General features: G+C 40.1%; 2 protein-coding genes across 5 annotated transcripts in view; one reads left to right on the top strand and one right to left on the bottom strand.

The window, feature by feature from the left end:
* The window catches only part of IQGAP2 (IQ motif containing GTPase activating protein 2), a 127,399-nt gene that overhangs the window by 80,645 nt on the left and 20,683 nt on the right, over window positions 1-26,071 (top strand). For 3 of the 4 annotated variants that reach the window (XM_034072603.1, XM_034072605.1, XM_013130934.3), the window contains 12 exons: window positions 945-1,108; window positions 1,672-1,832; window positions 4,241-4,365; window positions 6,000-6,163; window positions 15,107-15,197; window positions 19,966-20,127; window positions 21,472-21,614; window positions 22,379-22,549; window positions 24,096-24,179; window positions 24,858-24,929; window positions 25,090-25,159; window positions 25,480-25,688. In XM_034072603.1, the coding sequence (XP_033928494.1) occupies window positions 945-1,108; window positions 1,672-1,832; window positions 4,241-4,365; window positions 6,000-6,163; window positions 15,107-15,197; window positions 19,966-20,127; window positions 21,472-21,614; window positions 22,379-22,549; window positions 24,096-24,179; window positions 24,858-24,929; window positions 25,090-25,159; window positions 25,480-25,688 (1,616 nt within the window). The remainder of the gene's footprint in view (window positions 1-944; window positions 1,109-1,671; window positions 1,833-4,240; window positions 4,366-5,999; window positions 6,164-15,106; window positions 15,198-19,965; window positions 20,128-21,471; window positions 21,615-22,378; window positions 22,550-24,095; window positions 24,180-24,857; window positions 24,930-25,089; window positions 25,160-25,479; window positions 25,689-26,071) is intronic. The other variant, XM_034072604.1, reaches the window with a different exon arrangement.
* F2RL2 (coagulation factor II thrombin receptor like 2) lies at window positions 9,134-14,516 on the bottom strand. The gene is made up of 3 exons (XM_031042725.2): window positions 14,463-14,516; window positions 12,928-13,342; window positions 9,134-11,260 (listed from the first exon to the last, which is right to left on the bottom strand). Exons 2-3 carry the CDS (start codon window positions 12,983-12,985, stop codon window positions 10,173-10,175), a joined length of 1,146 nt encoding a protein of 381 aa, XP_030898585.1. The 5' UTR covers window positions 12,986-13,342; window positions 14,463-14,516; the 3' UTR covers window positions 9,134-10,172.

Below are 26,071 nucleotides of genomic sequence, written 5' to 3'. Positions count from 1 at the left end.
AAGGTGTTCCTGGGTGTGTCATGACCTGGGTTTCTTCAAAGTTGATTCTAGGTGTGCAGTTACAGTGGCTATGCCTAAACTAAGGACTTCTGTAAGGTTTCTGCAGTTGCCCAACTGGAAAGTGGTTTTTGGCATTTTTCTGCTAGGTTCAAACGTTTGCTGAAGTCAGTTCAGCAAAAAAGCAAACCAGGTGAATTATTCAGGTGCTGAAAAGAGTAGCGTTTGTAGTCCTCTGTGGTGGTCTGTTTGATTTTAAATCTGAGTTGTAGAGAAGGAGAAAATTTCCAGGTGGTAGTGCTTTTAAGGTCTGATGTTCCATGCTGGTAGACAAGCAAAGAAGAGATGGCATGCAGAGGAAGCCCTAGAAGCCATAGCATGTGGTTTTCCCTTTGTTCAGCTACTGAAATACCCAAACCCCCAACATGTGGCTGATTTCAACCAGGCTTCCTGAAACTGACAATAAAATGTCTTTGTTACAGTACAGGCTTGTTCTAGCTAGATGAGTTAGGTCCTGCCAGAAAGAGGAGGCAAGGGAGGAATGCAGTGCAGCAAGGGCATTAGTGGCAAAGCAAGACTGGGGCACTAGAGCTAACATACCCAGCAGTACCTGCCACATGCAAACCCAGGAAGAATCTTAAGGCTTTCTGTGTACTAGGATGGGGTCAGCTCCTTGGTTTGGATTAACAGTAGAATAAGCAGCCACTAATATCTAGAAGTCCAGAAACTTCAAAGTCCTCCAGTCAATTATTTTCTGCATACCTTTTAACAGACACTGGTTTTACATTTAGCAGTTGTGTCTTGAAGTATCTCACACAAATATGTTTGGTTTTTCTCTAATGACAGCAAACTATATTCTTTGGAATAACCTAATTGTCATCTACATGGCATAAAGAGCAAATGGTATATGAAAATTAATAGGCTTTTCTTTCCCCGCTGTTCTCTAGAACTTATAGCAGTTGACAATATCAATACTACAATTCGTAACTGTGATCCTAGTAAAACACTGGTTGCACTGATGAAACCGGAGGCACAGCTGCCTGTTGTTCACTCATTTGCTGCTGTTTTCTATCAGACTGAGCTGTTCAATCTCCAACAACAGAATGCTGTGGTAAGAGTGAAAAGTTTGAGCTGCTTGCTGATGTTATGTGGTCAAACCATGAAAGAGCACAAACATAGCATGTTGTTGTGTAAAATCAAACTTGATTCTATTGCCATAGTGTTACATATTGCATGAATGGTTTTGGTTGAATAAGCAGTATTGAATCACAAAATTCATTTTTTGACACTTTGCTCTGGCTGAGCTCTTGTGTTGCAACAAATAAATTGACATTTTTTTTAATTGTTGCATGCTCTTAATGAGGACTAACTCTGTTTTGTTATATTGTATTTATTGTAAATACACTATACAGTGTAGAAAAGTAATCCTCTGCAATGAGAGTAAGACCAAAATAGATGGGACTGTGGCACAAAGAAAGAAAAGGCTGAAGGGATGTGTAGTAAACCCTGTAAACTCTACCACTAGTGCTGTGTTGACCTGACATGCCTGTGAGTAGGAAATTTGTCAGGCTTATTAAATCAAGTCCATCTCCTTGATGGTATCTAGACTGTGTAACTCAAATTTGTTACACTGCTTGCTTAGCTTCCTGACTGTGGTACATTATTGTCCTACAGAACTACCTGGCACATGATGAACTGTCTATTGCAGTAGAAATGTTGTCAGCTGTTGTGTTGCTAAACCAGGCTTTGGAAAATAAGGACCTCCTAATGATAAAGAATCATCTCAGAACCCCATGTATTGGCTTCAGTAATCTGGAAGAGGAAAACTTTCAACGGTAAAGGCTCATTTTGTCTTGACTGGATGTCTAGTGACATGGTTTAGTGATAGACTTGGCAGTCCTGGGTCAATGGTTGGACTTGATGATCTTAAAGGTCTTTTTCCAACCTTGTTTATTTTATGATTCTATAACTTGGCGACTTCTGCAAAAGGATAAGCATTTTACTAGGTGGGCTCTCCTGTGTTGTGCTGTGAATGAAGCTGAAAGAGCTGCAAGATAAACAGCTGTATAAGTTAATAAGGCCTCACATGACAATTGTTGAACTAGCTGTGTATCTGTAAATATAAGAAATTACACTCCCCAGATGTTTGAGCGCAGAGGACTTGAAGTGCAGAGAAGGTCTCTTCCAAAAGCAAACATTAAGATCCAGCAAGAATTTTTGCAGACACTAAAACATGAATAAACTGTAGCTGGAAACTGTTAATCAGTAACCTCTCTGCAATACTGGAAAATGATCTTTGGAATGAGGTAGTGTTTAGTGCTTTAAGTTTCAGGAAGGCCCTTAAACCATGGCTGACTTGGATTTTGTGGTTTTGTTGGGGCTTTTTTGCTTGAGAACTGCAAAGATCTTGAAAAAATTAGCACAGTCTTGCTTGCTAAAAAGCTGAGTACACTGCTGTGGCACCTGTGCATGTTTAACATTGAGTTATAACCTTCATCCAGCTGCCAGCTGCCTGCACTGCCACACACCTGACTTGTCACAGCCATGTGCTGTTATCTCTCCATTTTTTGTGTACCTGCAAAAACTATCAGGCAACACTGATTTGTGTGAGACATGAGCTCCCAGAGTGTGGGGGAGAGCACGGGGACAGAGGACAGTTCTTGCCTCTCCATCACCGGTAGGGAGAACATCCATGTGCTGCTGTAAGACACTACTAGGCAGAAGGGGCAGTAGTGGCTCTTAGGGGACAGGAAACTGAGAGTGACCCTTGCTTAGGTGTCTTTGAGCAGGAAGGAGGGCAGTCAGGATAGGAATAAGAGGCCAGTGTTTTGGTTAGAGGTAGCAGAGTGCCATAAGAAGAAGCAAAATTAATTTGCCACTTGGCTTCTGCTAATGTGAGGTGGTGCTTGTAAGAAAAGCAACATTACAAATACTGTAAGCAGGCCCCATAAGGAAATAGGCCCCAAAGTGCCCAAGTGCAGCATTTCTGGCTGGTGTTACTGTGACCTGATCTTTCAGACTAAGCTGCCAGTCAATACAAATGAAGTACTAGGAATTAGTTGGACTAGAGAATAAAATTCTGATGTCATTATGTGAATGTACTGCCAACCCTATGCTGAGTATTGCAGGAAGCTTTGCACAATACCCAAAGGATTACAGCAGAGCTAGAAAAAAATCAGTGAGGGAGATGGTGTTCAATGGCTTTCTACCAGAAATCATGAACTTGTTAAAAATGTGTCTCCTAGAAGTGAGAATTTAGGGGAAATATGACACAGGTCTGCAAAAGCATGCATGTTGTGAGGCAGGCAGATAAATTTTCTTTTGAGAATTGGAGCAAGAAAAGATTGGACAATATCAAATGACAAGTTTAAAATTTACATAAGGAACTGCCATCTCACAAAATAGTGGGACTCATCCCCCAAGAATGTATAATATTTCACATTCGAGTAGATAAATTAGTGGAACACAGCTAAAGTAATAGGTAGCCTCCAGCTCACGAAGTCCCTAAACACAGATTAATGAATGCCAGAAGGACAAATCGGAGCAGGACTTGATTGTCTTCTGTGTTTTCTGGCAACCATTACTTTCTCAGGTTCCTGCTGAAAATAGAAGGTGGGTACCTGATATGACATATCATGGCAGTTTTATGCTTGATTCAGGAATATGAAAATCATTTAACACTAACACTATTGTGAAAGTTTCCAGATCATCTTGATCTATAATCCTTCTAAGAAGAGTAGACACAGGCTACAGAACCCTTGCTTGGAGGACCTTGAGCTGTAGGGGGGAGAGGCATCATTTTGTATACCCTTCCTCTGTCTATAGTCCATCCTCCTCCACATGGAGGGAGCATGGAGGTTGCAAGAGGTGCTGCTACCTCAGGCTGGGGCTGAAATTCTGTTTGCTGACTTTGTGTCAAGAAGCCAACCATAGTTTCTCCTAGATTTATCTGTAGCACTGTGCAGCAAAGTGTATGTCCAGCCTATGTACTACCATCATCCGCTGTTGCCAAGTGCTCTGAAGCAGTGTACAGGGCCGTTTTTTCAGATTCTGACATGCATATGTTGAACAAGCAAGGAAGCTTGCATGCGTGTGTAATTTCTGGCAAGAGATGAGTTTGGCTGAAATTCATTCATTGAAAAAAATACTAGGCACTAAATGACGGATGACACATCTGACTAATTCTTTATGGCAGTTTATCTTGTGTACAAAATACACTTATGTATTTTATATCTTCTTATAGTTACGCTGATACACTATTGTCTATTAAGTCAAAGGCTTCATCTCAAGGCCAAGATTATTTAAGCTGGAATGATATCCAGAACTGCATTGACATGGTTAATATGCAAATTAAAGAAGAAAATGAAAGTAAGTAATTTTGCCTCTACATCGCCCGCCCAGATGATATTCTGATCCTAGATACCCAAGTATCTGTGTTGAACATCCTTGCTCAGATGCTCTTTGAGAGAGAAGAGTATTAAAACAGCTTTGAACACCTGCTAGTTTTGAATGTCCTTGAAGTATTCCTAGTTGTGTTTTGGCTGGCTGAAAGGTACTGTGGGGTGTCTGCCTTTTGCAGTGTCACAAATGCCATGGTCCTGCCCTCTTGGCAGTATCATTCAGTATTTGCACTGGATGGTCTTGCTTTGTAGGTTTTGCAGAAACTAAAATCAGAGAGTACTGGGGGATATGGGAAGAAATTACAGGCAGTGTCCTGTGCAAAAGGAGTTTTTTAATATTAAATTATTTCCAAGCCATTTATTTATTTATTTATTATTCTTTCAAAAGGGAGTTGGTGAGAAATTATTTAGTGCAATTATCTGTCCTGCTTTCCTTCTAGATAACTTGATTTCCTATATGAGAGTAGCTTGTTATGCCTACTTTTCTAATATAAATGGATTTAGAGTTTACTTATGCCTAATTTGCTGGAAAAAAGGAAAGGGAAGCTTTCAGACTGTATGTCATTGGGAAGAAGCCTAGAGGGTAATTTAAGAGACTTCAAAGGCTCAGGCTGTTTCCAGGTGGCACTAATGCACAACACTCGTTTGCTTCCCATATTGCCATCAGTGTTGTGTGTGCTACTGTTTCATACTGGTAAAGGAAGCTTTATATTGCAGAAATACTAGAACTGACTATATAAAACTGTGTATTGCTTCTTAAATCTAGTTGTGGTGGACACTCATGGCTTGCTTGCAGCTTGTGTCCTTTGGCAGGGAGGGATGCTGAGCAATTCATTTGACTGACATAATCACTTTCTTGTCTGAATTTCTGAAGTCACTTGGAATTGCAAAAGGCCTTAAGAAAGGTGGTCTTGCAAACAGTCTTTAGTACTAAATAAGCTGCACTTAGTTTCAGTGACACTGTCTGAGTATGGTTATTTATGGCAGATAAGGGATGAAGAAGGGTGGCTTCTGTTCCAGGAAGCAAGCCCTAAAGTTACTTGTCAACTGAAGTTCTGGGTGTCACTGGTTTGAACAATCAAGTGATTTCTCCTAAGGTCAACATTATCAGGTTTGTTACTTAAGTTAAAATTAAAAGGAGTGAGGTTAAGTTGTTATGTGATGTTGTAGCTGAGAGGTCAGTATGTATGTATTTGTCCAAATCAGGATTTCAAATAATCTGGTCTGAAATCACTTGAGAATAAGTATTTCTGTGCTGAGCCAATATGTAGGTGAGCATATTTAAATATGATGCCCAATGTTTCCTTAAGTTTTATGTAGATAATTGTACTCTGAAAGTAGGGACTTTTTTCAGGAAGGCTAAATTTCATTTTTATGAAGAGGTAGATTCAGATGAATCAGTAACTGTGTCAGAAAGGGACACTGCACAACTTCACAGGAATATTGGAGTAAAAATTACTTTAAATCAATTGCTGTTGCTGCCTCTGCTTCTTGTTACTTGATTTTTCTGTTCTTCATGTTGCTGCTTTGTTTGTACCTAGTTTCGGACAAGCTGCATCTTTCTTTGATAACTACGTCTCTAATAACTTTTCCATTTCATAGGAATCATTGCAATTGGTCAGATTAATGAAGCAATTGACCAAGGAAATCCTGAGAAAACTCTAGAAACTCTGCTGTTGCCCACAGCCAAGCTGCAAGATGTGAGACCAGTAAATGCAAGGCATTACCAGGATGTTCTGCACCACGCCAAAACACAGAAATGCAAGGTTAGATCTTTGACTGTTGCTGTTTGTGAGAACTGAAATACTAATTCCTTTCACTTACATATCTATTCCTGTCCTTTTGCTCTGATGTTTAGATTATTTAGATGTTTCTAAATAAACTAGTGACAAAAAACTACCACTAAGAAATTTCCACTACTCTTCTGACTAGCAAAAAGGGATCAGTTCTCAAGGCATATTCTGTACATGTGTCACTACTGACTTGATGTAACCTTGCTTATTTTTAATTCTACCAGGTTACTGTAGCTATTATAAAATGTAGGCAACAGTGGCCCTGATGTAGTTATGAATTTGTGCAAGGATCTAGTTACCCCACTGTGTCAGGTGGGTAGTTATAATATGGATGGGAATTGAGATGTTTTCCAGAAAGCAGTCATAGTCATGCTGAAGGACTCATAGTGTTCCTTAACAGACCTCAGGTAAGTATTTTGAAGAGTCTCAGTTGCTTAAATCTCATGTTTCATAACAGTGTACGTATTTCTGTTCTTGCTTTATCATGCAACAAGCTGACCATCTTGTATGTGCCTTCAGTTAAGCCTATCTCAATGGGATATTGCTATCTGCTTCCCCAAAAGCAGTGCCCTGGTTAGCATCACAGCTCAGGGAAGCATAAACGAAGATCAGCCTAGCAGCTTGCAGGATGTGACTGAACACTGGATTAGCTTAAAGCTACCGGTACAGCACTTAAAATGTCCAGTGTTTGGAAAAGATGCTTAAAATTCACGTAACACATTCATAAAGTAATACAGTCAGCTGGAGAAAGTAACTGAACTTTGGCTTGTAAAAATATCTTCTAGCTACCTGGCCACTAGTGATACTTGCTGTGACACAATGTGTTTCAGCAGTCTGCTGTCAGAGTTTTCAAAAGGCATTTGCACATCTCAATTTCCTGCTTGGATTCCCAGGCAGAGGCTGGTTTCAGTGAGCCCTGAATTCTAAGAAGCATCCTTCTTTTTCATGTGTGCTGGGGAGGGTTTGGTGCACGCTAACTACTTCACCTGCACTGCAAGGGTCAGGGTGCGTATTTGTGTGCAGAGAGTGTCTATACAGGTGGTGGCTCTGCAGTGCTGGCCTGGGATGTGCCAGACCCAGCACAGTGAGCTGGGATGTCCCCAGGGTAGGCACCTATGGCCCACAGGTGCCCTCATGCTTGTACATGGCAGCCCTCCCTGGGCTCACTCCCTGTGTGCAAACCTGGTGCCTGCTCCCATCCCTTTGTGAATGCGCTCATAGGAAACAAATGGGTGTCTCCAAGTTTTGGAACAAAAATTGTGCAATCTCTTTAAAATCTTCTTGTTCAAAAACTGTTGAAGTTCCTACAGACTTCCACTGGCCTTTCTTTTCTGAAGTATGCTGTTTTTGCAATCCTTTGATAGCTACTTATAATCCTCTGCAAACAGAAGCATTGCTCCTGTTTAGGAAGAGAGCAAGACTTGCTTTCTGTGCTGGTCAATGACAAGCACATTACTACCCTTTAGGTAAAGATACGAATTAGACTGAACTTTTCTTTAAAAAATAAAAAAACTAAACAGAATTGAAAAGATGCAATGTCTAAATCAGGCTAGTTCCAGATTTTTCTGAGCCCTGTTTATAAAGCAGATCTGCCTTTAATTGTATTTTGCATGTTTTAAGAGTGAGCCATAGTAAAAGGAAATACTTGATTTACAAGGATCAGATAGATCTCTCTGTGAACTTCTGGTGTTCCCCAGTGTCTGGAAAAACATATGGGTCAAACCTGCCCTCTTTATTCTAGCCAGCCTGCTGTCACATCACTGTAGCTGTGGTGGCTTTGGATAAGTAGAGTCTGCATTGAAATCTCTCAATACCCTTTACAGGTCTTAATCTCAGATCGCACCTCTTTGTTCCGTGCTTGAAACTGAAAATGCAAACCTGGAATTTGTTTATTCCTGTAATCTTAAACCACAGCTTGTAGCAGTCCTCAACACCATTTCAAAGCAAGAGTTCTCAGGTTCCAGTGAAGAGAAACCCTGTGTTCAGTGAGGGTACTTGTCCTGGGTTCAGCAGTAGCAGTCATTTTTTCTCCTTCTTGGTAGCTGGTGCAGTGCTGTGTTTTGACTTTCGGGCTGAGAATGGTTGCTGATTGATAGCAAGTATGTTTTGAGTTACTGCTCAAATGTTTGGTTTGTCCAAGGCCTTTTCTGAGCTTGTGCTCTGCGAGGGAGGAGGGAGGCCGGGAGGAAGGAGAGACAGGACACCTGACCCAGGCTAGCCAAGGAGGTATTCCATACCATAACACGTCATACCCAGGATGTAACCGGGAAAGACCCGGAAGGGCTGGAGCTCTGGGGGGATGGAGGAGGTATTGGTCAGTGCTCCATCAGGAGGGTGGGGTGAGTTATGGGTCGGTGGCTGGTGAGGTGTTGTATTCTCTTCACTTGTTGTTTGCTTTATCGTTATTATTTGTAGTAGTAGTAGCAGTAGTAATATGTGTTATGCCTTATCTACTAAACTGTGCTTGTCTCAACCCGTGGGGGCTACATTCTTTGTATTCTCCTTCCTAACTCTCCGGGAGTTGGGGGAGCAAGGGGGGGGCGTGAGTGAACAAGCTGTGCGGACTTGGTTTAAACCACGTCAGTACTATCAATGGCTGAAAAGTTAAACAGATGTGTCAAACTCTCAAATGGTTCTTGTGTTATTTTATTTCTTGAGTCATAGTCATACAGATTTTGCAGTTAGGTTAATGGCTTCTTCTATTTACAATAGTTTTATAACATCTGGATTATTTTAGTTACCTTTAAAATCTGTTCTTATGCATGGCATGGTTCAGTGTGAGGTGTCTCTGCCCATGGCAGGGGGGTTGGAACTAGATGATCTTGAGGTCCTTTCCAATCCTAACTATTCTATGATTCTATGTTGAGGGAATGCTATGATTAAAACTAACTTAAATTAGGGGCCAGATGAAACTGAAGAGGGGGAGTCTTATCAGGCTTCATTTTACAGTGCAAATTATTTTATTTAAGTATATTTATTAAAGTAAAGTTTTTTTACAATACTATAATCAAACAGATGTAAAACATTTTTTTCACATTCCTGTCTTACATCCTGCTGTTACAAGCACCAACCATTGAGATTATTTTGCAGGAACTTATGCAGCTTTTGAGTTTCTGTAAATGTAAAAGCTGACCCTTTGCTTTATTAACATGGACCATAAATCATAACAAGTTTCAGTATTTGTAATGCTGTAGGTATTTCCTGTGAGGATGTGGAAATAGAGAATACTACAAAACAGCTTCCCTGTTTTGCTTACCAAGCAAGAATAAAAAATGCCTGAATTAACACTGATAAGGGTTAGCTCCCAGCAATCCTCATGGGCTAAAGCAGAGCAGGCACTGACAAAGTGGAAGAACAAGTCTCTTGTGTAAAGCTGGTTAAGCAGAATCATAGGAGATTCTGCCCTGGGAAGCGTCAGGCTCCTTGTCTACAGCTGTAGATCTATTGCTTCTTGAACCCACATGGACTCTGGTTCTTTATTTCCAGCATCCTGGCAGTACTTTTTTTCTTGGTCATGTGAGAGGGAGGTCCTGCAAAGCACAACAGCTCCCACGCATGTAGAAAGTGCTTTTGCTTGTTCCCACTTCCACTGGGCCAAAAACTGCACATCACTGTTCCTGCAGTGACTGTGGGCTGGGAGCTAATTTCAAGTATTCGGAAATCGTGAATGGGCCGAAAGTGTTGTTTGGATATTGATCCCTCTTCTGGTGTTCAGAGGCTGTGATGGCTGATATTCTGTTTTCTTCTCTGTGGCCCTGAAACTGATCTTCTCAGAAGGAAAGGGAGGGGTGGCGGTGTATTTTAGGGCTGGAAAATATATTTCTGAAGATATTCCTTGTGTGGCATGTGGAAGGAAGTAAATTTTTGAGATTGTGGTCCTTAACAGTTTTTAATTTTTTAATTGTTGCACCTGAGGTTTGTTTCTGCCTGGGTTAATACTATACAAAATCATAATTCCAATAGTATAAATATAGAACTAAATTCATTTCTCCCTGGTTATTTTAACCATTGTTAGATAAATATTGGATTGATTTTTAATTTTCGACATCAGAAAATAAAGGAAAGGGTCAAGACAACTGTTTAAGCTGCTAAGGCATAAAGCAATTAGATAAAAAGAATACAATCTATCTGTTTTGTAATAGTAATAGTTGATGTGATGGATAATAAGGATAATATTGCTTGGCACAAAGCAAATAGCAAAGATGGTAAGGATCAAGAGACTGACTTTAACATACCAAAACCATTCATGAGTCTTGAGAGTCTGTATAATTGAGACATAACAGAAAATGATAGTTGCAAGAGGTATTAAAAAGCCAAAGACAGCTAAAGAAACATAGTAGTAGAACTGGAAGGAAGATACTGTTTCACAGGCATTATGCACATCATGGCAGGTATAAATGTCCAATTGTTTCACATAATAGCTCTGTTGCATTATGCAAAGTGGCAGCATGTACAGAAAGACAATGGCCCACACAGTAGCGCAGACTATGATGGCATAGACACGTTTGGGCAGATTCTTGTAGGTGAAGGGATGAACAATGGCCACATAGCGGCTGATGCTGATGCACATGAGCAACAGAATGGAGCAGTACATGTTGCCATAAAACACTGCAGTGGCAGTTCGACACATCATTTCCCCAAATATCCAGTTGTTCCCGTTAATGTGGTATGCTATTTTGAAGGGCAGCATGATGCAGAAGAGCAGATCTGAAACAGCCAGGTTTGTGTAGAGGATGGCAGTGCACACAGACCGGATTCTGAAGAGCAGCATCCACAAAATGATGGCATTAGATGGTACACCCAATAAAACAGCACTGAGGTAGATGGTGGGTATTAGCTTGGTACTCAGAGAGCTAGTCAGATACTCCAGTGTGGTGTTGTTCACTGTTGTTAAAATGGAGTCATTGGACTTTTTTGAAGAGCATTTGTGTTCTTTGATATGAATGGTTGTCGTTTCCCCTTCTATAGCATATGGAGGGATGTAATCATAGTCTCTTGCTGAAATTCCACGGAAAGTCTTGATAAGTGACACAGTTTTAATTGCAGAGCCATTTAGCGAAAATTCTGAAGCTTAAAAAACAAAAACAAAAAACAACAACAAAAATAACACGGTTGCTAAAAAGACCAAACTATTTGATTAGCAATATAATTCACCTTCAGGAATGGAGAATGATAAACATCTCTTTGTGAAAAGCAGTATATGTTTAGACTCGGTGGCATTCTCCTTTGCTTTGTGTGTTCATGTCAAATGCACTCAAGGACAGTCTTCACTGATTTTTGTCATCTCACACCAAACCTTGAAAATTTAGAATGAATTTAGTAGCTTTTTTGTATTTTTTCATGTTTTCAGTGATCTTGGGCAGGGGGTGGATGGAGGGGGGAATCAGACATTTGGGTAATCTTTATCACATCTAGAGGCTTTTTCCAGTAGAAATAATGTTGGAAACTCATGATAGAAGCAGCAGCCTTCGTCTAGGCTTGATCAGAATTTCCAAAGCAAACAGCAGTACTCTTCTTGTCACTTTGTGGATGAAATTCATGACTGAAAAGGTGCAAAAAGCTATCCTGTCTAACACAGTCTGAAAGGTTCAATTTAGAAAATTGAAACAACCCTCAATATTTTTGGTGTCATGTATCAAACTAATGTTGTTATTCAGTTTCTGGCTAAAGTAAACTAGATCTTTTCATCTCTTTATGAGTGAGAATGGGGAGTTAATCTTGAAAACAAAAATCAAATGCATGGACTTGTAGTTTCAGTGTGTAAATATCATTAACATGTGGGCAAGGCCAATGATGCCACTTTCATTAATGCCTGTTCTTGAGTCTTTAGTAGAGATCTTTGTAGGGACACTGACATTTCCAAATTAAGCACAAACATGTTCAAAATACTTTCTGAAACCGTATCTTGTGAAATAGGTTTTGCAGAATTAACAGCTCTGTAATTATTTTTGTCATTTAAAAATTTGCTTAGATGTGTTAAACGCAGAAAGACTTGTGTAAATCTTAGAGCAAGCATTTTGAAACTGAAATTCAAGAGTGCACTGAAGTTTGGATGAAAACCCGTGTTTTTCTTTCACCACTCCATACTGGAATAAAATATGGAAAACAGTTTTATCAGTGCTCACTGAAAGAATTATGGTAGAATATTTTGAAATTATAATTAGTAGATTGCTTCCCTTTTAACAATTTTCTGGATACTTCATCCACAAAATGAATACTTATCACTCTTTTAAAGACATATATGTGCATGCATGTGCAAATATATATTGCATATATGAAAACCACTGTTTAAAAATGAGCATGGTTTGAAAAAATATTTAATTCTAGTAAGAAAAAAAAAGGCCTTACTATTTGGTAATTTGCTTTGGCTACTTTTGTCACAAAAGTTATTTGAGCATTTCCTTCTAATAGCACCATCTGTGAAAGTGTAATTCTGTTGAACTTTTTAAAGCAGGAACAACAACACTACACGTTTAAGGTTGTCATATCACTACAGAAATAACATAGAGAAGATGTGTTTTCAGTTAGCACAGAAATTTACTTAAATAAAATTTACTGTAGAAAGTGACTGGGGGAGGTAAAGTGTCACTGAAATGTAAGGATAAAAATCTGCCTGAAGTGAGACTTCCTAGAGTACAGTTTTCTGTAATGATGCATGTACAACTCATTTAAGCTGTCAAAGTGCCAGTGTTATCAAAAAGCCCATGCTATTGACTTAAAATATGGAATAGACTCACCTGTTGTGAAAAGACTGGAGGTAAGAGAGAGCAGTCCAGTGAAAACCAGTATCTTCATTGTAGTACATGAAATCCAGCTAGCCAAACAATGCTGACCTAGTTCATCTCAAAGTGTTTTGTTTCTCGAGGGGACTTTTTTCCCCTCTGTAAGGGGCTAAAGAATGATTGATCTGTCCTCTAGAAGCATTCTGTATGCATGAGGTTTATGGCAAGCAGCTAGTTTGCTCTTTGCTACAGCAAAAGGGTGTGACGTATCCATCTATGCACACATGACTCAGTTTCAGCCCCTGCCCAACACAGAGATAAAATTGCTTTATAGCAGCAGTTTAACTCCTAATTCACCACAAGCCCAGAGCTGACATGGGGGGTTCTGCTGGAATTTGCACATACAGGTATTTGGGGTAAAAAGGCATTTCTGGAAAAAAAAATAAAGGGTGTGTTTAGTAAATCCTCAAGGGTCCCATCCAGAGACAGAAATTGCTGAACCCTGTAGCCTACACAAGGAAGCAGTCAGGCTTGAAGAGGAGTGCAGTGATCTCAGTTTAGCAAATGCAAAGGTGATAGCAAGCCACATATACAAACATGCCTTAAGAAAGCTATGATCTGCTCTGCCTTCTGCTTCCCTACCAACTGTTTAAGTGTCTGCGCTCCTTCAGTCTGGCTGCCAGCCCCACTCAGACAGTTCCCACCCCTCCAAGCCTGCAGCCTCTGAAACCTTTCCCTGTTTTTTCATCTGTTTTGTTGATCTGTTCCTTTTTCTGACTGGCTTTTTTTGTTTTGTTTTCTTGAATGCCAAATAACAATGGCTAGCTTCAGCAGAAAAAAAATCTGCCCAAGTCTTGCTAGCTAGCTGTACTTGGCTCCAGAGCAGTATTTGCATCTGTCCTTTTAGTTAGTGTGTAAAAGCTGGATACAAGATAAGGAATTCTTCTCAATTTTTCAATCCCTTTCTCGAAATTATCAGCTGTAGTTTGTGAATTTAGTATATACTCTGTCAATTGTTAACTCCAACTTTCCTGTTGGAAAAACTTGTGGTTTGTGTTCGCTGTCACGCAATTGCCTAACACTGTTTGATTTTATTTAGATATTCTGCTACCTTATTTACATATATGATGTACACTTGAAGAATCTGCCTTCAGGGCTTTTTGCCCCTGTCTTTGTAATTTCTGTGGATAACAAATTTCTTGGATATTTGTCCTGGAGCTGGGCATAAAACCAGGGGATATTCTTTGCAAAGCTGGTTCTCTGTCCACTTTATTTTAGTTTGAGAGAGTTTCTGGGTGCCTTTTTAATGAAATATTTGTGTGAAATAGTCCTAGATCTTTATCAAGTCAGTACTTTCCTGTTTCTGTCATCATTAGCCTATTACAGACCTGGCACTCCTATTTCCTCTTTAGAAGGATTCCCACATTCCACATGGCCCTTCCCCGTCCCGTCCCACCCCTCTACCATACCTCACCCCCCTCTCCACCATTAGATTTTAAGGGCCACTTTAGCTCTGAAATCGCGTTTTCTCAGCTGAAGCATTGGCTCACCTGTGAACCTGGGCAGCCAGAGCAGGGTTGGCAAGCAGGAATGCTGAGACCACTTCCTACACCTTCTGTTTTAACTTGGGTTTAATGCCATGTGCTGTCACCCTGTAGGAAGAGTGAGACCTGCTCTACTGCTTAATTCCTGAAGCATTTGCCACCTGAGCTAGGTTATCATTACTAATCCTGAGCTGTCCTATGCCAGTTCTTGCTGTTATGTACTAGCACAATGTGAACTCAGGTGTACACGCGTACCCCTTCCAAATGAAAGAAAGACAACTTCCTGGATTCTTCTCCTCAGTGCTCTTTATGCTGCTGTCACAGTGCTGCTTGATAATGTGTGGTTTCATTTGACAGATTACTTTGCGTTTGCATCATGGAAATAAAAATGTTTCTACCTTCACTCAAATTTTTTCTTGATTTTTAGCATGATGGTGTCTTTTATACATGAAAACTGTCAGAGATGTATATTTGAAGAGGAGTTTGTTGAAGTCAGCAAATAGAATATGAATGTGGTTTATTGCTGATTTTAAGCAGTCAAATTCATTTAGTGTCCAAGGGCTTTGAAAGTGGAGAGCTGTATGAGTAGGTTCAGAAAGCTTTTGTAATAATTCAGTTTTTTCAAGGCTTTTCTCTATTGTTTTTTTTAGGAATCCCAAGATGAATCAGCACTTCTGTGGCTGGATGAAATACAAAAAGGAATCAGTGATGGCAATAATGATATAAAAGAGGCAGCAATCTGTAAGTATTACCCTGCATCTTCATTGTTTTCTTAGTCTTGAAAAACTGAAATTGTAATTCACTTTTTCCACATCAGGAAAGTGTGGTAGACATGTAAATACATCAAAAGAAATGCATGCATGTTCTTTGTCATACTGAAAATTTGGATGACTTGAATCTTCAGCAGTGGTGTTGGTTTTATACAAAGTGGTAGTCCTTAAGGCTTGGCTGATAATTCAGTGGATTTGGTTATATAGGTTAACATCAGATTTTTACTGTCAGTATATCATAAAGCTGGTGAAATGGAAAGATATGTGAATAAGAAGGGATATACTGTTCAGGATCTTATTTTGCTTATACAAGTCTAATATCCTGAGGCATACTGTAAGAGCAAATTCCTACATATTTGCAACTTCGTTTATTCCAATTTCATTATATGCCTTTTTTAATTGCTAACAAACAAGAAATAGGAATATAACTATAAAATGGTGTAGAAAAAGTCCTCAGGGTTTTTGAAGTGCATACTCTTCCAATCTGTAAGGAGGAAGAAATCTGTAGCAAAAATGTGGAGGCTCATACTGGCAGAGCATTGTGTACTGTATGCGCTCAACACCTGTCAAAGTTTAGATTTAATATAATAATTTTAGAAAACTATTCGTAATATGAAATGCACTTTGGCAGTTAATGTCAAAACAAGTGTGGGTGAGTGTATGAGGCACCCTGGAGAACATGATGGGGTCCCAATTTTTTCCTGCCTTGGGGCAGCATAGCACAGCTGAGACTGATAGCTTGGCATTGGGTATTGGTTCACATTCTGCTTGACTTGACTTTGGGTGAGTCAGTGTCACCTTGTTTTGCACCCTAAGAGCTTGTGAATACAACTGCTGAAGTCGGTGCATTCCTGCAGCACTGCCTTCAGTTTTCATTAGTGCAGTGCAGCAGCCTGATGTTTACTTATAGGCAGGCTATGTCAGTAGTCAGTGTTTGGGAAGTTGTGGGTGGAAGAAAACATGGCTAGCTACGACGATAAAATCCTCTATCCCTGCTACAGAAACACTGCATGTAGTGTTGCTGTTACTTTAGAATTGATTTGATTGATCAATACAGTCTTAATGATGTAATGGCTGTAATCAGATACACTGAAGACGCAAAGTATTTTCATAGGTCACACATCTGCAGTGAAATGCGCCTCACTTGTGTTTTCTGAGATGGAGTCAGACTCACAGACAGTCCCAAATGAGCTTTTTATACTCAAGAGCACTGGTACCTGCTCTTGTGGACAAAACCGGTGTTCCATTAATGCAGTCCAGAGGCATGAGGAAATAACTGAGCACAAAGAAGGGAAGGAATTGCACAGCTTGTAAACAGGTGTAAGTTAAAGCTAAAGAGAGACTTGAAAACACTCTAATTTGTGTCCACTGGTGTAAAAGTGCTGAGAATATATCTCATAAATGGTCTGTAAAAATTAGCACAGGATTATCCATATACCAATACCAAACAATGTTGCTAATGATAGAATGATAGAATCATAGAACAGGTAAGATTGGAAAGGACCTTAAGATCATCTAGTTCCAACCCCCCTGCCATGGGCAGGGACACCTCACACTAAACCATGCCACCCAAGGCTCTGTCCAACCTGGCCTTGAACACCACCAAGGATGGAGCATTCACAACTTCCCTGGGCAACCCATTCCAGTGCCTCACCACCCTTACAGTAAAGAACTTCTTCCTTATATCCAATCTAACTTCCCCTGTTTAACTTTTAATCCATTACCCCTTCTACTAATGCTACAGTTCCTAATGAATAGTCCAACCCCAGCACCTCTATAGCCCCCCTTCAGATAGGCTGCTACTCCATCTGCTAGCTAGTTTTTGCAGCAAAATCTTTTCATTTAATCCATGTTTCACATCTTTTCACAACCAAGTATGATTAGTAGAACTGTTGTTGCAAGTCACTTGTGGAAATAGCTACTAATCTCCTGTACTCTGCCCTCTAGGTTGAAAGGAAGCAGTGTCAGCACAGTACATTCTTCAGAAGAGCTCTAAGGTTTTGCAGCTAAAATCCACGATTTAAAATTTCCCCACGGCACAGAACCTGATACTTCCTATAACAAAAACTTCCTGTCTCAGGAAGTTAGAATGTGTGTTCACGTAGTCTGAACTTAAAGTTCAGCTTGATCACAACTTGGGAATGAACTTTTGCTTTGATCTATCTCAGACACACTATTTTTGAAAGGCAAACAGCTCCCCACATCCCACTCCAAAACTTTTGCAACATAGTGAGATATTTTTTAGTCGGAACAAAGTGTATTTTTGAGATTGCTGCAGTAATGACAATAAAGTCGGCAGTAAACTAAAAGCAGGTATTGGCAACTGTACTGAAGCAGTCCTGATTCCTTCCAAACTAATTTTTATGACTTCTATAAATCCTAAATACTACAGTGTTAAAATTTTAAAAGGCTTTTACAAACTGTCTTCTCTGTCAGTAAAGGACTTTCTCTTGTATTCATTTAGGAAGATGTGTTCAGTAAAAGTGGTGGACTCCCTAATTCTTTGTGTTGCTGCTGTGTGGTTTGCATCACTTTGCTTCACTCCTTGAACTAGCTCAACTGCTGTACTCCTTATCTAAGTGGAAGGCAAAATGAGATTGGCAAAATATCGGCTGTATAGATTTTGGGAATAGACACCAGTTCCAGCCTTATTCTTGCACAGGAAGTCTGTCTGTCAAAACAGGATTTGTCATAAGAGTTTCAGTTATGGGAAAAAGCCAATACTTGGCCCTCTTGAGATTTTGGCCTTATCTCCCCAGACAATTGGATCTATCTCTGTATACATAGCTGTTTGAAAGGATGGGTATCAAAAAAAGCCCTTCACAGTGTTGATCTGGTACTGTTATCCCAACTGCTGCAGGAGCAGACTGGAGTCTGCAGTAGTGCAGCTGGGGGTGGCTAAGCTCTGTTTATCTTATAGTTTTACACGGTTCACATGGCCCTTCTTTGGAGCAACAGCTGCAGTAGTAATTGTTAGCACTTCAGTGGAAGGAAATAATTTCTATTGAATTCTTTTTGCCCTATAAACATTTTTTTCCTTCAAAACAGAAGGTATAATTAATTAAAAGTCAGGAAAAGCCAGGCAACAGGGGACCTAGAGAAAAAACTATTAGCTAGGTTTTGTACTGTTCTGTCGTCATAACAGCTTCCAGCACCTGTAATCACAGGGTGAAAAAGAGGAAGAAAAGCATTCAAATACAGGTGATCAGAGTTAATGAGGCACATAGGACTCATTATGTAGGGCTGAGCCCTCAGAACCACCTAGGCCATCAGCAGCAAGCTGGTAATCCATGACTTCCCAGTTTTTCCTGCTTCCTCACTGCTGAAGTTGAATGCCTGGGCATCACAAGACCACAGCTGTGGTATAAAGTGTTCTCCAGTCTTATGGGGAGCACATATATGCTTGGCAAGTGTTTGTTTCAAAGCACAGAAATATATCAGGATCCTGTCTTGTAGGAATCCAGATGGTGGTGGTGTGGTGTTCACTTTTTCTCAGCTGGCTGTGAGAGTATTTGGAGATTGATCTGTTACTATCTATGCAAATCTACCCATTTCACCTGTGTCAAACTAATCACAAGGAAAACTTTCTTTTGCTGAAATGCTCTCCTGCTAGCTTAGTCTCACGCTGTGCCTCCTTTGTGTAGGCTTCTGATACTGACCGACCTTTTGGGTCTGCTCTGTGCAGGCAGAGCAATTGAGCACATGGAAGGATCTTTTTTTGTATTAATGTGGATATATACAAGATAAGGAAAAGTGTTTGGTATTGCAGTGTGAAGAGCAGCTGTAGGACACTAGGGTAGTCAGGTTCACTTAGGTCAGTATATAAGGTAGATATTCTGGCTATATGTCTAATCACTTGTTTTTCTGTGCATGGATCTTAAGTTTAGATGTGAAAGAACACCATTAAAGACCTGAGAAACAGTTTCTAAAGACATGTATACCTCTAGTGTGTAAGGCACTTTGAAGTGGTATTTTCTACCACATGCTATCAGGTGTGGTGGTATAAGCTCCTCTGGTGATGGTGGGACCTGCACAAAGCAAAGGACACTTACGAGGTCCTGAATCAGTGTGGGTAACATCATATAACTTTGAACATGCTTCATAGCATCACCTTTCAGGGCATTTTTTGTGCCCTGGAAGCAAGAGCTGCACTTATGCCAAACTCAAAGGCATGCATTTGCTGCATCAGCTTTAAACAAGCTCCCAGGGGGTGAGGACAAGAAAGGATCCTGACTAGGATGCTTAGTGTTTAAAGACTTTGCTCGAGGCAATCGGTTTTTATTCCCATTTTGTATGGTAAAAGTGTAAAAGTGTAAAAAAGGTTTACAGCTTTTAACCTAATGACTTCAGGTTTCTCTAGAAGTTTCCCAAGTAATCAGCAGATGATGGCCTTTCTGTTAGGGCAGACTAAGAGTAGGGATACCTACTATCCCCAACCTCTGCTCTGGTGTCATCTGGTGTGTCACTTGATGGGGGGGAGCAGCTATGCCCTCAGACCATTCTCCATTGCTGCATCCCAGCATGGGTGGAGTGCACTCTTTCTACCTAACAAGCTTGCTGTTCTCCAAAATACTTGTCCTTACAAGCATGAAGGATGCTGCTAATGGGTGAAGCACTGAATTACCGAGTATGTCATTCTGTCTGTGTGTGCCAACATTAGAAGTCTATTATCAAGGTTGCTGGAGGCTAGAGCTGTGGGTGCATAAAACACTTAATTTTCTGTCATTATTTTACCCTAGTGGCTGTTGGAACATCAGTGATTAATAAGAGCTTGGAGAAGGGTGATTCGCAGCCAATCCTGATGATACTGCAGTCCAAGTTTGGATTAAGAGTGATTCCCGAGTGTGGTGAAATCTACTTCAGGAACCTCTCTGAAGCCAAGAATCTGAAAGCTAAAGAAGGTAAAAAACTTCCTGAATACCACAGTTCCATGAGTCTGTATTACTGAGACAATGGGAAAACCAGCACAGAAGTCTTACCTATAATCCCTGTAAACCGAGGAAGGCAGTTGCTGGTTTTAAATCTTTTGAGAAGTGTTATACTTGCCCAAGAGCTTTTATTAAGATGCTGAACAGTTGTGCGTGTCATCCAGACCATGGTAGATGCTGATGCATGAGTCTAGCTATTTCTAGAGTATAGCTATTATTTTCTAGAGTCTCAAACTAGCCTCTGGGTGAACTTACGACAGCTTCCTGTCAATAGACTAGTCCGTTCCCTCAGAAAACCATGTTATTTTCTGATGTACAAGTGTTGGGTGGTTTTTTGTTTGGTTGGCTTTGGGGATGTATGTTTTTTGTTTACTGTTGGGGTTTTTGTTGGTTTAGTTTGGTGGTGTTTTGTTTGGGTTTTTTTTTTGTTTTCTGGTTTGTTTGTTTGCTTGCTTTGTTTTGTTTTGTTTTTGTTTTCTGGTAGTAGGTGCAGAGAAGCATTCGGCTGCACAATTCAGCCTTACAGGTTTCTGTAAAGAGCAAGGCAAGCTGCTCCAGAGTGTCCATAGTCCATTTATGGTCCCTAGGCATTGCCAGAGCAGCAGGTATCAGCAAAACCTGGGCTAGAACCTGCCCATAGGATGATGATGGGATGTTCTGTCATATTAGAACTGCAAGCTGGTCATAGCTAATGCAGCCAAGATCAGTTAACAACTAAGAGAAATAGTTACTGTCAATGTAGTACACTTTCTTAGAGTGTGGGCTTAAGAGAGCATTTTGCACAACTGTCCTTCTCAGCTTTACCTTGGGGCCCTTTGTCCATGAGGAAATGAGGCTTTTCCTGTCTGTCAGGATACAGCCTTGTTTACCAAAGCATTAAACAAGACAATGTGGATATAGAAAATCTCCCATGTGAGGCAGGTGTCAATAAAACCAGCATCTGGATAGAAGACAAGAACAACGTTTTTTATAAACAGTCTCAGTTCCAATTATGTGAGTGTTGATGGAAGACAGAGTGCATGCTGTTTCAGAAGCAAGCACTGATTCAGTGTGTTGGGGTTTGGAGAAGCTGGCAGAGGACCTGTACTACATCACAGCTGTTTCATTCTAAAAGAATGATCCTGATCCACCTAACAGAATATTTTGAAAACATCCTTACTAGAAAATGGCTCAAGATGTGCAGTACCTTAGCATGTAAAATGGCTTTGTAGCAAATGCAGAGATGAGAAATGAGTAGGAAGAGCTGTAATGTAGCAGTGTAGCAGGGCACAGATGTGTACTAATGGTACACATTATTTTTTTATTAATTGCTCTTAGATTCTAATGAAAGTCCATGGATTAAACTGGTAATGAAAAACATGTATGATTACTACTATAATGTGGAAACTGAGGAAGGCACCTGCGATGCCCCCAGAGGAGTTGTAACAAAAACTTCATGGTTATCTGGTGAAGAAATTCAGGTAGGTAACTGAAATGTTTGGTTTTATTGCAAAGGCAACATAAGTATTTGAGAGAGATAACAAAATATGTGAAAATCAAGGACTGAGGCTGTGCTGGGTTAGACTGATGGTCACTTTAGCTGCTTCTGACAACAGCAGCAGCGTTAGGCTAAGCAGTATTAGCACAGTTTCCTGTCTGATGTCTGACAATGCTTCAGGAACTTCCTAAATGGAAGTTACAGAATACTTTTTAATGGCCACCAGCAGATAGTGGTGGAGGAAAGTCTGATAGTTTCCATATCCTTTTATATTTTTTTGGACTTCACATTGGTCTGTGACAAGGAATTTCATTACGTATTTAGGGGGATGTGGAAGCACTGGTTTATGATTAATCTAATTATCTGACAGCATTCTTGTACCTCCAAGTTCAAAAGGACGAGTGTGATACTTGAACTTTCTTACTGTAGAGATTTTGCATTAACATGAAATACAACTTGGAACAAAGTAGATCACACAAGCTTCTGCACAATTTGGGGTTTTTTATTTGCAATGGTAACAAAGTAGCTTTTCCTTCATACTGATAAAAATCTAGGGGTAGATAAGAGATGTTTGGATGGGCTGAACAGAAGCTGTACATACAGGGGTTGGACTACATGATCTCCAGAGGTCCCTTACAAACCTAATGATTCTGTGATATGGTGAAGAGAATACAGAACAAATTCCAGGATGGTTTTGGCATGAGGTTTATTTCTATTAAATGACCTTTTTCCATGATTTCTTAACAGAGCATTGTTGGGCAAGTTACAGCAGATTACAATCGAGAGCAGCTGTGGCTTGCTAATGAAAATCTGATTGTTCAGCTGCAAGCCCGAGCAAGGGGATTCTTAGTCAGAAAAAATTATCGGGAGAGAAAAGCTTACCTTCAAAGCCAGGAACCATCTGCCATCAAAATACAGGTATTGTTCTAGAATGAGAAGGTGACAGGGCTTGGGTAATTTTCTGCATGTGACAGGTGATCTGATTGATTCCTACCACTGACTGAATTTTCAAATAGGTGTATCTGCCCATTTTCATGATCAGCAGTTCAAACTTCTACATCTGCAAATATGTTCTTGTCCTCGTTTGAGAAATTGTGTTTTTAAATAGTAAATATCAGTTTTAAAAGAATGGCTCATACCCACCTGCAGTCCAAGTTATTTCAGTGAAGAAACTCAGAAGTACATAGCCTTGGCTTTCTTTTCAGCTTTTCAGGTCTTGTGCGGTACTCCTAACTACGCGTAGTACAAAATCAGAACACATTTGCTGCATATTGAAGCAAAAATTCCTTGGCCAAGAACAGCTTAGGAAATACATTCCTTTCTAGACTATCCCCAGTTGGAAGTGGTTTGCCTCTGCTCCTTGAAGTCATAGCTGGGTAGGGAGTGGCAGCCACTCTGGTGTTCTCAGGCTCTGGCAGTGTTTCTGCAGTTTGGCAAATTCTTAAAAGAGTAGAAAGAAAACTTTCTGCTGAGAGTGTGAACATGGACAAATGCATGCACAGTGGTTTTAGGTGGTGAAATAGCCACCTCCCATTAGAAGCAATTTGCACCAGTCTTGAAAGATGATCACTCAGCCTTCCCAAAAACAACAGAAGAATTTACAACTGATGTTTTCTAATCTATAATAACTTCATTTAACAACTCATGATATATGATTTTACCAGTAGCAGCTGCCACTGGGATTAGCTTTTCACTTTCTTGCATGGTATCTAAACCCAGCAAAGGACTGTGCTATTCTTTGAGAAATTCAGGTTCTCATACAGGTTCAAAAATATATAGAAATATAGATAAATAAAGTTGATCTCTGATTGTTTTCTATGGGGATTAAAATAGAAATGAATTGTGAAAAGACAATAAGTAGAAGAAAAAGCTGGAATCATTGGCTGGATAGAGATGAGATGCAAAATATGTAAAGGTGGTAAGAATATCAGTTATTCCTGTCATCGAGTTCCTTACCAAGTGTTTGCTTCTGAGCTAGCAAAGGGAGGGCCAAGTGAGGGCATTGGAAGCTTGTAATCTGTGGTACAAGATGATCCTGAGTGACCCTGGAAGATCAGAGACTTGGGAAGGATTCCAGGACAGGAACACTGGGGGTCCAGCTAGGTAGGGAACAGCTTTTGGATATAATGGACAAGAGCTGGCAGAGTATTCCCTGTGTGGTATGAAGCCAGTGACAGGCATACTAAAGGATATTTGTGTACTGGAGATAAGATTCTTATCTCTTTCCCTCCCTTGAGGGAAGGGAAGGAAATGGCATTGGAAAACAAACTTTGTGCTAAGATTGGCAAAAATTAATATGAAATGTATCAGGGCACCTAAAAATATGAAGGCAAGCTTGCTTACACCTTGGTTATCTTTTTACCACAATGGCAGTTTTTATCTATGTCATAAACACTGTTGTTAATTTTAGTGTAAATATGCATTTCTTGTTAGTAGAAATGGTCTCTTGCCTTTTATAAAACAGGCTTTCTGGAAAGGATACAAACAAAGGAAAAGCTATGTTGACAGACTAAAGGTGCTTCAAGGAAATGTTGCTGCTATTGTGAAGGTAAGATCCCCCTATCTTTTGGTGCCCGAGTACGTTTTGTCCCTTGGCTTGGTCCTCCATCACCTAGAAATCAGAGACTAGGAGCAAAAACAGGAGAGACTTGTGCTCCAGAAATTTTGATGGTGTTGAAAGTTGTTTAATTGACAGGGTAAGTGAATCACTTCTTGAAAGTTCTGTGTTTGACTTCTATCAGGCTTTCCTGAGCTTAAGTATCTCCTAAGAGATTTCCTTACACTTCCCTTTCTGTAATGCTAAATTAAAAAATATTTGAGTTGACAGTGTGTTACATTTCATTAAAAGCTGTCAAATCTGTTTGAAAAGTGTTCACTTTTCTGAGATGCTGATGGGATATTATGTCATGAGTATTGCAGATGGATATGGTCTCCTGTGTTTGAAGGAGACCGGTTTACAACTGAGAGCTAAGGTTTGAAGGTAGAAACTGCTTCCAAAGATCACGTTACACACAGGTGGTTAGACCCTCCAGCTCGACTTGCTGTTTCGGTCAAAGCCCATTAATCTGGTCACTGGACTGTAGGAGCCCAGTGGTACAGTCATCTATGGTGCCGATTATGAGAATAGTATGCCTGCATAACAGGACCCTCAGAAGCAAGTTTAAAATATGCACATGCAAACAGTTTGTGCAGTGTCTGTTAAGTTTTTGTTTTATTTAAATTTCAGATTCAGTCATGGGTCAAAATGTGGCTTGCAAAGAGATCTTACAGGAAACGTCTGCAATACTTCAAGGATCATGTAAGTCCTTTTCCTTCATTTTGGATGTGAAGCATTAAAATAGGGTAATACAACTGTAAAGGCAGTTTTGGGAATCTCAGGAAAGAGATTCTGCAATGTGCATTTCTGAGCAGAAATGTGTCATAACTAGACTCTTTTGCCTAATCTTGATCCCTTTCAGAATGATGAAATTGTGAAGATACAAGCATTTCTCAGAGCAAACAAAGCCAGGGAGGACTATAGAACACTAAGTAAGTGGTTAACAGGTGAATGCTGCATGTTTGGAGAGAAGTATGATACTATGTTCAATTTTTCTGTTTGTTTGTTTTTAAACCTTCACCTGGGGTTTCTCAATCTCCTATTCCCCTTCTAAAGCAGATGCAAGTGTTTGCAAACCAGTTGTTTTACAGCTAAAAGCATTTTTGTTAAATGTACTTACACAGTATGACAAAATTACTGCTGTAACTGGCATAAACTCACCTCTGAAGTTTCAGTTTTCTGATGGTTTTAGGAATCTTATGTCAACAAACAGTATTACTTCAACTAACAAGCCTGTTTACTTCAACTACAGTTGGTGCTGAAAATCCACCCCTGATTGTCCTGCGCAAATTTGCTTATCTCTTGGACCAAAGCGACTTAGACTTTCAAGAAGAACTAGAAGTAACAAGGTTAAGGGAAGAAGTGGTTACAAAAATTCGATCCAATCAACAGCTGGAGAAGGACTTGAACTTAATGGATATAAAGATTGGACTGCTCGTGAAAAACAGAATCACTCTTCAGGTCAGCAGGCTCTGTTCAAGCTTCCTTGGTAACAAGCGCTGAGCACTTCTGTGTGTTGAAGGAGCTCAGGATTACACAATCACAGCATGGCTGAGGCTGGAAGGGACTTCTGGAGGTCCTCTGGTGGAACACTGCTGCTCAAGCAGGGCCACCCAGAGCAGGGTGCCCAGGACCATGTCCAGATGGCTTTTGAGTACCTCCAAGGGTGGAGACTTTGCAACTTCTTTGAGGAACTTGTGCCAGTGCTTAAGAATTAGTTAAAATACTCCTGGTAAATTAAGCACTTTCTTTGCATGTCATAAGTAATCTCGTCAAAATACCTTGCAGTAGATGTTGTTCTGTTGTCCTGAGTGATATGGTAATCTGCTACTGAATGTCACTCT

Source organism: Melopsittacus undulatus, chromosome Z (genome assembly GCF_012275295.1).
Source record: "Melopsittacus undulatus isolate bMelUnd1 chromosome Z, bMelUnd1.mat.Z, whole genome shotgun sequence".
NCBI classification, from domain to species: Eukaryota; Metazoa; Chordata; class Aves; order Psittaciformes; family Psittaculidae; genus Melopsittacus; species Melopsittacus undulatus.
Note: the sequence above shows the minus strand (reverse complement) of the source record. Positions and strands in the feature narration are given on the sequence as shown.

Bases quoted from the DNA above. Each gene is read 5' to 3' on its own strand.
- F2RL2 (XM_031042725.2), bottom strand. From the start codon at position 12,985: ATGAAGATACTGGTTTTCACTGGACTGCTCTCTCTTACCTCCAGTCTT. The intron at 11,261-12,927 runs GTGAGTCTATTC...TTGTTTTTTAAG, and splicing joins CTCCAGTCTTTTCACAACAG to CTTCAGAATTTTCGCTAAAT.